Genomic DNA, 12884 nt, shown 5'->3' with positions numbered 1-12884 from the left:
GCAAGAAGCCACACCACAGCCCAGGATTATATGCCTCAAAATCAGCATCTTTGACTTTTCTGATTTTGAGGAGCCATAGAACATGGATAATTTTGCCAAAAATTTGAGAAAGCTCTTCACAAAGTTTGATTCGGTTTCATGCCCCAACTTTTTTCCCAAATAGTTTAATTTCCCAAAAATTGTCCTCAGAAAATTTCCTACCTTTGTAAGTTTCCTTCCGCCCCATTATCGGTCAGACTAAATGTCTTCTCCCTCGTAGGAAAACGCTTTGGCTCTCAGTGACTTTCTTAACAGTTGATTATAAGTTCATAGTATGGTGTCAACATTATTTTTAGTTGCATTCCACGAAGGAGGTTAGAGTCTGCACGCACGGTAGCCTCGATGCTGCCTGGCACATAGTACAAAAACTAGGCAATGTTTGCAGAAGTTCGGTAATAGACCGCTAGATACGTTTCTTATTAAAACCTTGCGCTTTGCTAGTGCAAGTAAAACTTTCAACAGAACAATTTACGTTTGTCTTTGAGAGTGGTTGCAAGCTTCAGAGATTTGCCCTTTCACAGCATTGAAATGGTTATTTTCCTGAATTTGCAGGTTCCTCTTCGCAAATTCAACCATTGACCAGATCAATATTACAAATCGAACCTCTTTATTAGGATAAAAAAGGTAACCACAAGAATAATCTATTAATCATGCTTTTATTTGTCATTTTGTTGAATGTGAATTGGATCCCTGCAGGTCCAGCTAAATGTATTACTTATTAATGAATTCAGATCTTAACGAGACAACATGCCATATGAAGATACTTGACCCAAGTCGCTCATAGGGATACTGCAGCCAAGCAATCAAGATGCGAGCTGTCTTTGCAACAAAAGTCCTGTTCGCAGTTATTCGTAAGTACTGCTTGAGTTGTGAGTGTTATTGATTAATAAACTTTCTATTGGAACATGACACAGATCGACACTGAAAGTATTTGGAAAGTACCTGTTTTTCAGCATTTTAAAATCTTTTAAAGACTATTCTATCAAGATGATTTTCCGTGATCCACGAATCGTTCGCAGTCAAATTACCTGTTTGAAATAGCAATGATTCTGCTAAGTAATACTATAATGACTTCAGCTAAGTAATACTATCGACTTAAATCAGAAGCATACTTAACGAGTGCGGTTTTGTCAATATTGATTGTGCGCTACAAGATCCGCTACAAGAACTACTTGATCAAGGCTATAAATATACAGTCTGGTGGTAAGGTTCCACAATCCTATTCAGGAATACTTGTCGAGCTCGCTTTGATCACTTTTCCAAACTTTTGCTTGTAGTCTTTGAAATAATAGTTGGTCTTTAGCAATCATGAATATTAATACCTGCAATTAACAACTAGCAAGAAATATGCTGAACGTGAGCGAATCTAAGTGATTGCCTATGGAAAATCTCACGTTTAAGCACATGTTTTAGCGTAACTTTCGATTGAAGCACAGCTTGGAATGTTGGATTTTGCAATGCTTGTAGAGTTGCGGAGGTGTTCCGGCAGAAACAACATGCACCGGTCCTGATCTTTCTGAATTTTCAGCTATCTTGCAGCAGGTGGTGTAATTGTCAACCGGATACGTTGCAAAAAGTTACGATTAAAAATGGAATTGGACAGAAGGAACCTTCTTTGAATTATTGCAGCTGCATGAAACGCAGTATATTTGAAGCTTGAAAGAAAAGAGGGAAGATTAGAATAGAAAGACTCGAAAATAGCGAGAAAACTTTTTCTGTCTCAATTTTCATAGGCTATCAACAGATAACTCTTCCTTCTACATTTATTTCTGCCACTGACAAAGCACCATAAAATTGACGCTTCTTCCAAATTTTCAGAAAGAAGGATAAAAAAGTTCGCTTAATATGATATATATCGCATGATAGATTTTATTATAATAACACATGTTCTGAATTTTAAAGGTGATTCCTTTTAAGGAATAACAGGTACAATAAGCTTTAAAGGTGATTGCAATAATTCGTCTGCAACGAAGCTACATAAATCTCTAAGGGAACTCGTTGATTTCATTTACAGCCACCATAGAAATTCAAGCAAAATCTTGTCAATATGATGTTTTAAAATACATTTTGGTGAAAAGTTTGAATTAAGATGAAAACTGATGTTTAAAAAAGCAATTAAAAATTTCGGGCAAAACGTTTTTGCGAGCAACTTAAAATCTGTTTGCAGCAGCAAAAATAGATTCTATTTGAAACAGAAGGCATTTGACAGCCGCAAGTATGTCAGCTAATATTTTTTTCTGGTATTTTTCCAATTTTGAAGTGCAAAAAGTAGTGGAATAAAAACCTTCTAGTGTTGAAACTTAACAGGAATTGAAACGGCGATCACGATTAGGTTGTTTGCTTAATACTTGCGAGAATTTATTTTGTATGCTCTAGCATGGTGAGAAAATTTCTACCTTGCCTGTGATCGAACAAACCTTTCACCGATGATGCCATTGGTTTTAAAAATGGCATCATGCGGGTAATTCTTCTTTGCACGTTATACAACATCTTTTGTTTTGTTTTGCATTTTAACAAAGGTTGTTCTACTATCTATGTAGGACAATGTTTGAAAAAGCACTAGATTTAAAAATAAGGCTACGGGCATCTCTTCAGTCTTTTGATAATTTGCCAGCACCAAAGCAAGAGTGACATCATTAGAACCCTGACCATGGTGCTTCAGTTTGATGGAATTTTAAAAGTTTTCCAGTTTGAATCTAAAACGGGTACATTGCCCTTTCAATTTTGAATCCTTTTCTCTCTGCGCTGTTTCAGCGGATAAAAAAAGGCCATAGTCTATAAAAAATCTATTGACTATGCAATGACAAATTACTTGCACGCACGATAGATGTGCTGAGATGTTTCAGAAATAACAAATAGTTTCTTTCGAGACTAAAGCGTTTCAAAGACGCTTCACTTCTTCTACTTAATGTCCAAATTTCGATTTATTTAATTTGCATCTCTAAAGGTCTCTCTTTGAACTTATAATAAGTGACTATTAAAGATAGACGGCAGGAGCATTGACATATACGGAGGCAAGTGCTGTCAAAAAGGAGCAAATTTGTTGTAATGTCTTATAATAAAGTGAAAATTATTCTGGTTCAATGCTTCAATTCAATGCAAAACAGCTTCAAGTGCTGACGTAGTGCTGACGTAGTGCTGACGCAGTTTACTTGCCCCGCGTGATGGATCAGAGAAGCTGCTGGTCCCAGACCTCAGATAAATTTTAGTAGAATTTAGGATAATAAAGATTTACATTAATTAAGACACTGATCAGCACTTAAATTATATCATCTTTATAATTTCTGGTCTTTACATTCAAGCTTAAATTTCCATTGCTGCAAAGTTCAATTGTAATACTGAAGCTTAAGCAGCTTGTAACTAAGAAAATTACATGATGCAGCCTTAACAACTATCATGAACCTGTTGTCTCAATCCACCACTCAGTTATAAAAATGTCTTATAAGGCAAATTATTACTATCGGCAGGGTTTATGCTTCACTCTCTTGCTTATTTTACAACGAATACTATGAAAAGTCCTTTTTGCTGTTATACGAGACCAATTTTGTTAAAGCAAATGCGGGACAAAAGTCTAACTGTAAAGTTTTTTGAAATAACGTGGAATCTCAATAAATTGCATTTTTATATATAAACTTTCCAGCAAAATGAGACTTAACGTCAATTCTGCCTTACATATCCTAACGTAAGTACATCAGGTTAACAAACCCTCAGATTAATGAATTATTAATATCATAAACCACACACTCTCAATTTGACGAACAATTAGATTGCATTACTTCATTTTCCCTACTTTTTTGCATCATTGCAATCTCTTTTGTATAGTGAACTGTGTATAGTAAACTTATTGTTTTAAAACGAAAGCTTTAACCTGAAATGCGTGGTTGTTACGTTTTTATAAAAAATTTAAATTTTCAAACGGAAATGAAGGACGACAAGAGACTATTTTGTAGTATGTCCTCAAAATAGCTTATGAGGATGTAAATTACTGATATATCTTTGGCGTCCAGGGTTACTGGCTTGCTTGCTTCAGATTCCAATTGGCTTTACTGTTACCGCTAAGGTAGTAGAAAATTGTTTGATGTGGAATATAATGCGTGTTTATCAATCTTTGTTAAAATTATCTTGATTGGCTCTTTTGCTTATAGACACGAAAATTCGAAAGCCTTACGTGCAAAAAATTATTACCACTTGCGCCCTTTCTTCTTGTCAACATGGAAATCCAAAGTCCAAAATGGTGGAAATTACCAATTTTCTGTACTTGTGACTTGTGCATATAATGACGTCATCAAAACATTGACACATGATAGTCTTTAATGCGTTGATTTTAGAATATAAGCTTTCAGGCATTTTTTGTTCATTTTTTTACTGTTACTATTTGCGTCACCGATCACATGACTTCTCGGGAGAAAGGTTTTTGGACACCCTTCAAAATCTTAAGGTTTTACCCCAAGGAAGTGGAAACAGGTGAGAAACATCCGGTTACCCTGTATACCAGTTTGTTGGGAAAAATTCCCTGTCAATCAGGATTCCTTGATATTTCTTAAATTCCTTTACATTGCGTTATGGGACACAACTGTATCACCACCCTAACCCCCCCTCCCCCCACAAGGTTCTATCAAACTCTAGGCTACTCGAATTCTTAGATATGAAAATTAATTAATGAAATTGAATTAGCGATTTTGACTTTTCTCAAAGATCAAACCCAACCTAAACTTTGTTAGCTGTAGTATCTTGGCGATGCCATAGTGATAACAGTGACAGTGTTGATAGGGCCCGGTCACAACCATTTTGCTGATTCAGTGGAAATGGGCGCGATTAGTAAAATCATTTTGCCATGACAACAAACTTACAAATAAACTTAACCATGACAACAAGAAAACATTGACTGGGTGACATCAACCACCAGCATTCTAGAAAGCAGCCGCTTGAAGCCAGTTAATCCGGTTTTGGTAATTCTTTTCAAAACCAAATTTACTCAATTTGGTACCTGCTTTTCATCAAGAATAATTATGATCTGCATAAAAAGTTTTTCATTCACAAGGCAATGGAAATTTTCCCCCATCTATTCACATTTCACCTCCCTTGTCAGGTTTTCTCATACGCAGCTTCGATTTAAGAAAGGGCTGACAAAGCTGTTTTGAAAATTTTATAAATACCAGCGTTTACAGTGGTTTTTGGCAGGTATTTTGAAGGGAAAAATTGACCACCTTTCAATTGCAACTTTTAAAGGAATATTCACGGTGAAGCAAGAACTTTAGAATTCAAACAATCTTTTGGTGGTACAAAACTTGTAAATGGCTTTGAAAAAAGCAAACATTTAGTAAACTAAAGCTTTTCGTCTATCACGTGTTGTTTATAGTACGAAAAAGGCTCATTTACAAGGCAATGGAAATTTTCCCCCATCTATTCACATTTCACCTCCCTTGTCTGGTTTTCTCATACGCAGCTTCGATTTTAGAAAGGGCTGACAAAGCTGTTTTGGAAATTTTATAAATACCAGCGTTTACAGTGGTTTTTGGCAGGTATTTTGAAGGGAAAAATTGACCACCTTTCAATTGCAACTTTTAAAGGAATATTCACGGTGAAGCAAGAACTTTAGAATTCAAACAATCTTTTGGTGGTACAAAACTTGTAAATGGCTTTGAAAAAAGCAAACATTTAGTAAACTAAAGCTTTTCGTCTATCACGTGTTGTTTATAGTACGAAAAAGGCCCTTCCGTCCATTCAAAAGGACTGCGTTCCTGCCACAAAAAAAGTTCTATTGTATATGAATTTACGTGCCAGTGTGATTCTGGCTACGTAGGACGCACCACCCAAAGATTGGAGGACAGGATAAAACAACATGTTCCATCTAATATTAGAAACAAGACCTATCTCCGAAGAGAACAGCCACCTCGGTCTTGCAAATCTAAAATTACAACTAAAACTTGCGATTCTGCTATCGGGCAGCATTTGCTAGAAAACCCAGAATGTGCAAAAAACTATAATGGCGACATGTTTCGGAATTATTGGTAAAGCCCGATCGTCATTCCACCTAGCAGTTTTAGAATCTATCTACATAAGCACGAAAAACCGCTACTGTGTAGACAAAAGGAGTTCGTTTTCACCTCCACTGGTAACATTCTAATAGGCAAGCGGCACTGATTGGTCAACCTTTACAGTCATGTGCTCGTGTTTCTGATTGGCCTATTTCGATCCACAACTGGGTATATATATTTCTTAGCGTAGAGTTTTCGATCTATGTTCTGACGTTTTAAACTCTGAAGAGTGTCAGACGAAAAGCTTTAGTTTACTAAATGTTTGCTTTTTTCAAAGCCATTTACAACTTTAGAATTCAATTTTCAATTAACAATCAATAATTGCCGAACTATGCCACGCGGATTGAAATCCACACTGGCAGCAAAAAAACTTTTAAGGCTTTTTTATAAAAGTATGGACTGCACAATAGGTTCACAATGCAAAGAGCATAATCTTTGGTAGCGTATGTAGACATAAATTTACGTGTATATGTTAAAAATATTTAAGTCACACATAAGGATTTGTCATAAAGAACAGGTTACAAGTAACAACTTACCGTAAAGGCAGTTGAAGAAAAGCTCGTGGTTTTTTAATGTGTCACTGCAATTATTTCACAAACTAGCATTGTCTTGGAAAATAACAATTGATCTGTGTTAGTAGAAGAGGAAATTTTGATTGTGACCTGGCCTTTGAATGTGAATACAAGAAGTAAGATTTACGTCAGCGATTCACAGGAAGGTCAAATGTAGTAATTGTAGTGGCCATGAGCGTAGCGCTTTGCCAAGGACAACAGGGCATCCATTTATGCAATGAAAAAAGGAAGGAGTAAAGTAGTCTTTTTGGATTAACGACTTCCAAGTGTGTTGGCTTGATGGGGAATGAGCTCAGTGCCCCTGTCATAGTCCCCGTCTGCTAGTAGCAGCTCTGTTGCATTCGGAAGCATTTTAATCGTATCCAATGTAACGATCAGGGTTCTTGTTATGACGGTGAAGAATCAGTGAATAACCAAGCTCGTTGGTGGAGCGATGGGCTAGGCCAAAGGGCCTAGGCCCCGAATAAGTAAGGCACAAAAGATACTCGTTCTCTGATGTTTTCTCTAATGCTTCAATCAGAAGACTAACTCATATCGTGATCAACACACACTAATACATAAAAGGAAGCTAATTAACCGGACAATACAAGCATCACACTACATGTTGAAAGACAAATACATTGCCATAAAAAGGCGTTCACTAACACAACAGGACTAAGCGAAACGTATAAGTGACCTCATTTATGGCCGCCTTTAGAAGCAGGCCAAACGTTTGGCTGACCATATATTCGGCCGGCCTCGTGTGAATGCAGCCAAAAGCATTATTCTTAGTAACTAAGCCTCTCATACAAAATTTAACAATTAACTGTTATATTTCTACATCATGCTGCATGTTTATTTCTAGACTGCTTCAGTGTTGCGACTGCTAATGAGTTCATGAAAGACCGACCGCCTCCATGTGATGGCCAGGTATGATCTGCTTGTAATTGATTTGCATGAATAGTTGCTTTATGAATATGGTACTGTATATCGTCTAAAAAAATGTTACATGAAAGCACAGAAACTTTATTTAAACCTTGGAACATCGAAGAATCTACTGGGTGACGCTTCATAAAAAAAATATAAGAAAACTTGTCACTGCATTTGATTCTCCTCTTGTCGTAAAAATTTCCACTGCTCCTAATTCATGAAGCACAGCAAGGAAGATGTTGGTTTTTTACATTTATATAAATTATTATCAGAATAGCGTTTTACGTTGACGACATTTCAAGGTAACTCGTTCATAAATCATAGTTTTCTTCAGTTCTTGACTTTGTTTTTCTAGATATGCCCTTCGAACTCAATTCAGTTCAGCAGGATGATGGGTACAGTTGCAAAGATCGAAGTCACTCGTTCTTTGCTAGGCCAATCAGCATGGAAACAGCATTCCCATTACATCAAGCCATATCCTATGCCATCACCGAAAGATCACCAACTGCATCATTCAGATAAACTAGCAGATCCAAAGGAATCTCTTGCAAAATTCTATCGCTATATTTCAGCATTAGTCGATGCTGGACGTGCCATCCGTCAACAGCAAAACGATGGCTCCACATCTACGGAATTTTACCACAGCACCCACTACTCAAGTCTAAAGCCCTCTCCTCCAGGAACACCGGGTCATTACCAACCAGCAAAAGAAAGCTTTTTCCGAATTGCCGATTCGCTACTGAATTTATTGATGAAAGATGTCGGCTTTAGAGCACGGTCTTTGAATGCCTCCATGTCCATAAGACCTACAGCAACTTTTGAAAAACCTATCCGTGCTTCTCTCGCTTCAATGGACATTGACAAGACAGGGTCGGCAGATATTCATACTGAAAATCAAAATATGATGAGGAAGTTCATTTTACATATAGTCAAGAGTAAACTTCCATCTATAGAATCTTTTATGCTGCAAGAAAGGGTTGATATGAGAAACATTTCCGCTTTGAAACATTTAGTGAGCAAAAATTTGACCAAGATGGCAGATAGCTACTTGAAGTTTCTCAAAATGTTTTTGGATTTCAGTAAATCATATCCTTGTCCTGGAGGTAAGAAATAAGTGAACAATTTTCTGCTTATATTATTTATAAGTATCTTGAAGCCTCGGTCTTTTAGAAAAAGAATTTAAAAATTAATGTCTACCAGGTGTATAGAAATGTTCACATTGTCGAGCTGATATTCAGTAAATGGAAGTGTTTCCGCATAAATCTTTCGTAGGCGTTTAAATTGTATTTAGACTGACTGGAAACAGCGAGATAATTGAACTTGGCAAGTTTAAATCCTTCTGTTATAGAATTATGTGAAACAGAGCAATATGATTAGATTTGAGAGATAAAAGAGCAAAGGAGATATAAGTTAAGAAGTCAAACTCGTATATCTATTTGGAAAGATATTTGCAAGAAATTGTTCGGAGATCTGTACTTAAAATTATATCTTGAAGAGTCCTAAGAATGAGAGAAAATTTTGAAATGAAGAAATTAAACATCGCTGCTGGAACGAGACCTCTTGGTTCGAGAAAAGGCTTTGATATATCAATCCAATAAATTATAAATGTATGTAGAAGACACTGCAGCTTTTCTACTCCATGACCTGTTGATGAAACGAATATTTTCTCTGTATTTTCTCTGTATTGTAAATTGTGACAATTGTGTTATTTTATGCACAATTGTAGGTCCATGTTTCGCGTAAAATTGATAATCTCTTTACCGATTTTAGTTTGTCAACGGATTGAGGAAATGGTTACCTTTTGCAAAAAGCAGCACATTCGTTGTAATCGGGATTCATCTCTTTCATCGCTTCAACCAACTGTAAGCCTGCATGATGCTCCTGAAAAACCATGTCCTTCGGGCACTCGAAGGTGTCCTTTTCAGCGTGAGTGTGAGGCTGAATCGAGTCCTTGTATTAAAGACATGGACCTGTTTCTACATACTCACCCCAGACCTACCGCATCCAGCAAGGAGCCGTTGTCGTTCGCGTCAAGGACACCAAACATGGGTAATGCCAACAGCCGTGTGTTTGCCTTTATATGCGTAGAAACCAGAGACTCTTTTATTGCTCAAGAAATATATTTGCATAAATAGTCTTACGGATATCGCATCCATATATAGTTCAAAATTGTCTTGCTTCGCAAGATGGCTCCTATTTTGAATAAGAGGAGTCAAAACAAAAAATGCAGTGATTCCTTGCCCAGTGATTTCAAAATTTTATCATGGCATAATCTAACGCACTCTGGATTTTATTTAAAAGTCATATAGATGCATCACAGCTACCTTTTCAAGTTGTAGGAAAAGGTGCATCCACCATAGCTTTGTTTCAACAGTTTTAATATAGTTGTCAAGTATTAGATAGGATCCCTTCACAGGGTATCTGAAATATTTGCCTTGGAACTTCCAATACAAAATATTTTTTGTGCTAACTTATTCAACAAAATATTAAATTGAATTCTAGGCCCGCAAAGACCAATGGCCAACAACAGCATGCTTGGGTTTGTGTGGAAAGAGGTTGCAAAAGTGAACTCTTCAATGAAATCCGAAGGCTTACAAAAGATATTTGATGCATTGCGTGAGCGGGTCTTGGGTGAAGGTCGAGGCGGGGAGCCAAATAGAGAGCAGGAACAAATGCCTGGCAAATGTGCAAGAATGTGCTCTCAGAGAAACATGACATTTTGTTGGTCGGAGATGCGTTGCAAAAGAATCGGTGAAAGATGCAGCTCTATGCACTTAGCGTTGATGATGAACCGATCTGCCTTTGAAGATCAGTAGGTGTTTCAATCTTTGGCTACATTAGTGCATTTTTCTTCCTATGTAACGTTGAGTGGGAACCAGTTGTCTGAGAAAAATGAGGGCGATCAATGTTTTTAATTCCCTTTAAGAATTGGTGCAACAGCATCAATTTCCTTCAGCAAATTAAACACCCGAACAGTAGCATATTGCAATGATTCCAACAATGCTACGTGGCTGAGTTGGCAGGGAAAACATCTTATTGGTTGCAAAATTAGGCCTTTGAAGAGAATTAGACTGCTTGCTGCCAACTTGAATTATTCTGTGTTAAATGTTTCACATCGCTAAATTAGTATTCTGTTAATCCTTTAATGCTATTTTTATTTAGATCAAAATGCCGTGAAGGATTCTATTGTCCTGTATATGGCAACTGCACCAGGAGCCCGGAAAGCTGCAATCCAAGAATATTTATGAATATCTCTTGTGACGAAGAATGTATGAGAGTTACTGGTGGTAAGGGAAGAGCCCCAAGCCCAGAAGATGTCAAAATTTTTAGACTCAAATGCAAAGACGGTGAAAAATATTGCCCTAGAAAGTTTGGTTGTGTTTTAACTGCAGAAAGATGCGACGCTGATCCAAAGCTGGAGGTTCCATTGGAAATGGGTCATGCAAATGAAAAGAAGGTTTTCTGCAGAATGCGAGATCTTCTTTGTCCAAGGCAATTTGATGTTATCATAAAGTTTTTGACATTAGTACTCTTTCATGATACATGATTTTGAATAGCTTATTGTAAGAAAAAATAATGCTATTGGCAGTCTTGTATAAAACGAAGTGGTGGAATTCATAGAAATGATTATCTTAAGTATCATCAGCCAGAAGAACTTAGTATTAGCTAAGATCAAAATTACTTTACCATGATTTTAACTGGCAAATGATTACAGTTACTTTATATTCCATGTAACAAAGCAAACCAAGATTAGGGGATAAAGTACTCTTTTGTGGTTAGTCAATATGCAAAAGCTTAGAGGCTTTCCTTTAAATTGTTCCAAAACAAATTCTATTCCCACCTTTAACATTTATTGAAAACAAAACCTCTAAACTTTGCGTAAACATCTTTGACTTAAATTATTATAAAGAAGTGTCATTATTATATTTATGACTTTTTTAGTAACCAATGCTAAAGTGTTCATTGTATCATATTTTATGTTTTGCTGTGTTAGTTTTAATTTCCTTGTATTTTTAAACAGAGTTTTCAAGCATTGGATGAGGAATAAAAGAATGTGTGAATCGAATAACGACAACATAACCATGACAATAAAAGCGAGGTCAGTAAGAAATTAGTTAACTTACTTTTTTCTCTACATTAGAAATTGAAGTCTTTGAATTTCATTCCAATTTTGTACATTAAAAATATGTTTAGATATGTAAAATATGTATGTTTACTACTTATACAAAGCTTAGACAATTGCGATTAGTAGAATAATTAATTTGGGTAATGTCTGCCATCTACTATTGCAATTGCATAACGTCTAGCCGTCGCTATCGGGACAGTGCCTATGCCAAGACTTAGCCCGGACCACCGAATTTTAGAGATTTTTCCTGATCTTAATAGTTTGTCCCGATACATGTTCTTCAAGCTAAAAACAAATAACAAAGACACATGGAAATTGCTTATGTGCATCCAAATAGCTTTTCATCATTTCACCTTAGTGGAATGTATTTTCTAAAGATATTGCTTCTAAAGGGTGTCCTTCCAGTGAAATTGAAGAATCAATATTCAAATATTGAAGCAAATATTAATAAAACAAGAAATTAGACTGATTTGGTATAAAACTGTTTGATTTTCAACAAATACTTTGGGTAACTCTAATCATTTTTAACCTTACTATCAGCATTGATTACGCCCCTTTATTCTACCTTAAAAAATGAGTAATTTTAATACGTTTTTAGGTCTGTATTTTTTGCAGATAGCCATTCAGATTTTTATCGAGTAAAGATATTTTTATCTAATGTAAACAACAATCTTTCCTCAGCCCAAAGCCAACAATGGTGACCAGACCCACTCGTGGCTCTCCTATATCAGCCAGTTATACAAAGCCCGTAACACATTCGAACCATAACTCCAAAGTACCTGGACTAAGAACCAGTCCTTCTTCGGCTCACAGACCAACACCACCGACATCAACAGAATCCAGTGGACAGAATGAACCATTTATAACTTTGAAAGACTATTTACCTCTTCGGAATCAAATCAAACTGCCAGGAAGAAGCAACTTTGTCGTCGTAGCATCCATGCCTTGTGGATCAGCCTTCAATTTCAAGCTACTCACTCGCAGCAGTAGAACTGGTGAAGAGGTAGTCATGCCAGAAATAAAAGCAGGAAACAGCCAGATAAGGGGAGTTTTGCTGCCTTTAGATGCTGTGCTAAGGTAACCTATTTTTGAGGTTGTTAATGGCGATTGACATTTTCTCTAGACACCTATAACTTTGAGCGAGTGCTCATATCCTTTCAAGAGCAAGTGGCTTAAAGAGAATAATCAGTTCTTAACTCT

At 36.5% G+C, this 12884-nt stretch overlaps 1 protein-coding gene across 1 annotated transcript in view; it reads left to right on the top strand.

The window, feature by feature from the left end:
* Positions 1-714: 714 nt before the first annotated feature.
* The window catches only part of LOC135690621 (uncharacterized), a 34006-nt gene continuing 21836 nt past the window's right edge, over positions 715-12884 (top strand). Inside the window, exons 1-8 of the mRNA XM_065208222.2 lie at positions 715-890; positions 7494-7558; positions 7914-8661; positions 9329-9607; positions 10061-10370; positions 10721-11050; positions 11580-11657; positions 12366-12761. Coding sequence (XP_065064294.2) covers positions 848-890; positions 7494-7558; positions 7914-8661; positions 9329-9607; positions 10061-10370; positions 10721-11050; positions 11580-11657; positions 12366-12761 — 2249 coding nt within the window. The 5' untranslated portion in view covers positions 715-847. The remainder of the gene's footprint in view (positions 891-7493; positions 7559-7913; positions 8662-9328; positions 9608-10060; positions 10371-10720; positions 11051-11579; positions 11658-12365; positions 12762-12884) is intronic.

The sequence above is a fragment of the Rhopilema esculentum genome, chromosome 4 (assembly GCF_057945365.1).
Source record: "Rhopilema esculentum isolate cy_ngs chromosome 4, ASM5794536v1, whole genome shotgun sequence".
NCBI classification, from domain to species: domain Eukaryota; kingdom Metazoa; phylum Cnidaria; class Scyphozoa; order Rhizostomeae; family Rhizostomatidae; genus Rhopilema; species Rhopilema esculentum.
This window is presented reverse-complemented; position numbering and strand designations above follow the sequence as displayed.